Source organism: Entamoeba nuttalli, assembly GCF_000257125.1.
Source record: "Entamoeba nuttalli P19 unplaced genomic scaffold asmbl_5943, whole genome shotgun sequence".
NCBI classification, from domain to species: domain Eukaryota; phylum Evosea; order Mastigamoebida; family Endamoebidae; genus Entamoeba; species Entamoeba nuttalli.
Genome location: NW_008577782.1, coordinates 7,157 through 9,690, shown reverse-complemented (window position 1 = coordinate 9,690; position 2,534 = coordinate 7,157). Strand labels below are relative to the sequence as shown.

The window sequence follows — 2,534 nt, the reverse complement described above, 5'->3', positions numbered from 1 at the left end:
ATTAGTTAATTAAGTGTTAATAGATTTTTCTTCTATTTCTTAGCTTAGGGAGACTAATCCCGTCCATTTACTTTTTTTTAAAGAATAATCTTTTTGTTTAACTTATCCTTTAGATTTGTCTAGGAGTATGAGAAAAGCATGTCATTACTTTATTTCTTCCTATTATTGTCTTTTCATTTCTTATTTCTACTTCATTTTTCTTTTTAACTTCTTCTTTGATTTCTGCTTTAATTTTAAACAACTTCATTTCCTTCTTTTCTTTATGATAAATGAATATATCATATTATCATTGTATCATTATACATAATGTTATCCAATATTAACATCATCGTTTATATCATTTTTTAATTTGATAATATTCATTCATAATACTTTACTTCATCCTTTGAATTATTAATTAATATATTTCTTATTCAATTACATCATCATAATTAAATATAATTGATGATTCATTATTTGAACTTGTATTAATATTTGAATGTGTTTCTGATTTTCATTCTTCATTTCTCATTCAAAGCCAAATAATAACAAAATCTTGAATGAGAAACAAATTGTGGATTTGAAATATTTTGAAGAGCCAAAAAAGGAAGTATTTAATGAACTAAGAATAAATAAATATTATTCTTAGTAAAAAGTCACCATGTTAAGAAGAATTGTTGCAGATGATAAGTACATGATCACAGCAGATGGCAAAGATTTGGATTTAACTTATATATTACCTAATCTTATTGCAATGGGAATACCCACAACAGGGATCTTTCAACAATGGAGAAATTCAAAAGAAGAAATAGCAAAATATTTGAACAATAATTATTTTAATAACTATATGATATGGAACTTAACTGAAAAGTCATACACATCATTAGAATTTAATAATAGGGTACAACATGTTGGATTTCTTGATCACCATCCACCTCGTTTTAATCATTTACTAAAAATTGTTGGAGATATTGTTGATTATGTTCTGGAGTGTCCAAAACATATTGCATGTGTTCATTGTAAAGCAGGAAGAGGTAGAACTGGTTTGGTATGTTCTTGTGTCTTACTTTCACTTGGAAAGTGTGGTGATGCTAAAAAGGCATTAGAATTATTTGCTCGAAAACGCTCTAAAATTATGAAAGGAGCAACGTCACCACCACAGATTAGATATTGTTATTACTTCTACTATTATCTATCAGTTTTTCCTAGAGAAGTTCCGTTTAAACCAATTCCTAGCTATTCAATTAATCTTAGTTCAGTTTTATTTACTGGGTTCAAACCTACAATTACAGTAAAAGATTCTACTGATTGTGCACATCCTGTGTTATACTTCAATCCATTATCTCATGCAGAACCTCATCCTCATTTATTCAAATGTTCGCAATCATGGCAACAAATGAGTGATGGGTGTTTTATTATTTCATTCATTAAACAGCCAATCGTAAATGACACAGTTATTTCTCTAACTGTAGAATCAAAAGAAAAGAGCATAATCATTGGTAAAGTCATTCTCAACGCTTTCTTTATAGATGTTCATTCCCAATATACATTGAAACTTGATCAAGTTCAAGACCCAACTGAAGGGGTCAACCGAAATTCTCTTGGACTTCCACCTCATTTTTCTATGACGTTTCGTTTCAAAGAGTCAAAAAGAGAAGAAGATTCAATAGAAGAGTTACATGAAAAAATTGTTACAATAACCAAGCAATTTCCTCTTGATGAAATGCATAGAGTATTACCACCTCCTATACCATTTAAACCAGGGTCTGGTAACAAAAAGGCTTTAATTAATAGTACTCCTAGAGGGTCACGAAAGAAACAATATTTATCAGATGTTCATGAGGTTGAAGGAGAAAAGAGGGAATTATTTGGTGAGTCAATTTCTCCAATAGTATTAAGTTATTCAACAGAGTATAGAAAAGCAACGATAAAAAAAGGAAATGCAATAAAAAAAAGTGATGCTATCAATTCAGTATAGTCTATTGTTTAAAAAAAATAAGTCTAAATTGTTGCACTTTCACATTCAGCAAGTAACCCTTCTCCTTGACCTCTAAAATATTCTAAAGTTGTGAGGAATAAGTTGAGCTTTTTTTGTGTTTGTTCAAGTGTTTTTCTATGAGAAAAAAATCTATCACTTCTACCAAAATCTTCACGTAAAAGATGTTGAGTCATCGACTCATTAAGAATAATTTGAATTTTTTCAAAGTTTTGAGTAATTTTTGTAATTTCAGTTTGAACTTTAAGACTTGAAACCATTGGATATTTATTTTCTTCTGAATCATCTTGTTTGATTGTTCTAATCATTTTACGATATGACTTAACTATTTCAAAAAAACAATTCTTACCTTTTTCCAAAAGTTCACGTTCCTGAGTTTTTTCAAGAATACCTTCTTTTTCAATTTCCATAAGTAAATACTTTTATTAGTTATATTATATCTTTTTCTTTAAAAAAAAAAATAAAAGAATAAAAAAATATTGATTGAGTAATACAATCTAATTTTATTGATTAGCAATAGAAAGAATCCATCTATCAAGGAATGGAATACCAATAAAAT

General features: G+C 28.1%; 3 protein-coding genes across 3 annotated transcripts in view; 1 reads left to right on the top strand and 2 right to left on the bottom strand.

Annotated features, from left to right (window-relative positions):
* Positions 1–640: 640 nt before the first annotated feature.
* On the top strand, positions 641–1,957 carry ENU1_143430 (phosphatidylinositol-3,4,5-trisphosphate 3-phosphatase, putative; the record flags this gene model as incomplete). The annotated part of the gene is made up of 1 exon (XM_008860398.1): positions 641–1,957. One exon carries the CDS (start codon positions 641–643, stop codon positions 1,955–1,957), a length of 1,317 nt encoding a protein of 438 aa, XP_008858620.1.
* Positions 1,958–1,980: 23 nt separating this feature from the next.
* On the bottom strand, positions 1,981–2,385 carry ENU1_143420 (hypothetical protein; the record flags this gene model as incomplete). The annotated part of the gene is made up of 1 exon (XM_008860397.1): positions 1,981–2,385. The coding sequence occupies one exon, from the start codon at positions 2,383–2,385 to the stop codon at positions 1,981–1,983; it is 405 nt and encodes a 134-aa protein (XP_008858619.1).
* A 38-nt stretch (positions 2,386–2,423) lies between these two features.
* Positions 2,424–2,534, bottom strand: part of ENU1_143410 (hypothetical protein) — a gene marked incomplete at both ends in the record, with an annotated part of 456 nt that continues 345 nt past the window's right edge. The window contains one exon of the mRNA XM_008860396.1: positions 2,424–2,534. This exon is cut by the window's right edge and continues 345 nt beyond it. Coding sequence (XP_008858618.1) covers positions 2,424–2,534 — 111 coding nt within the window.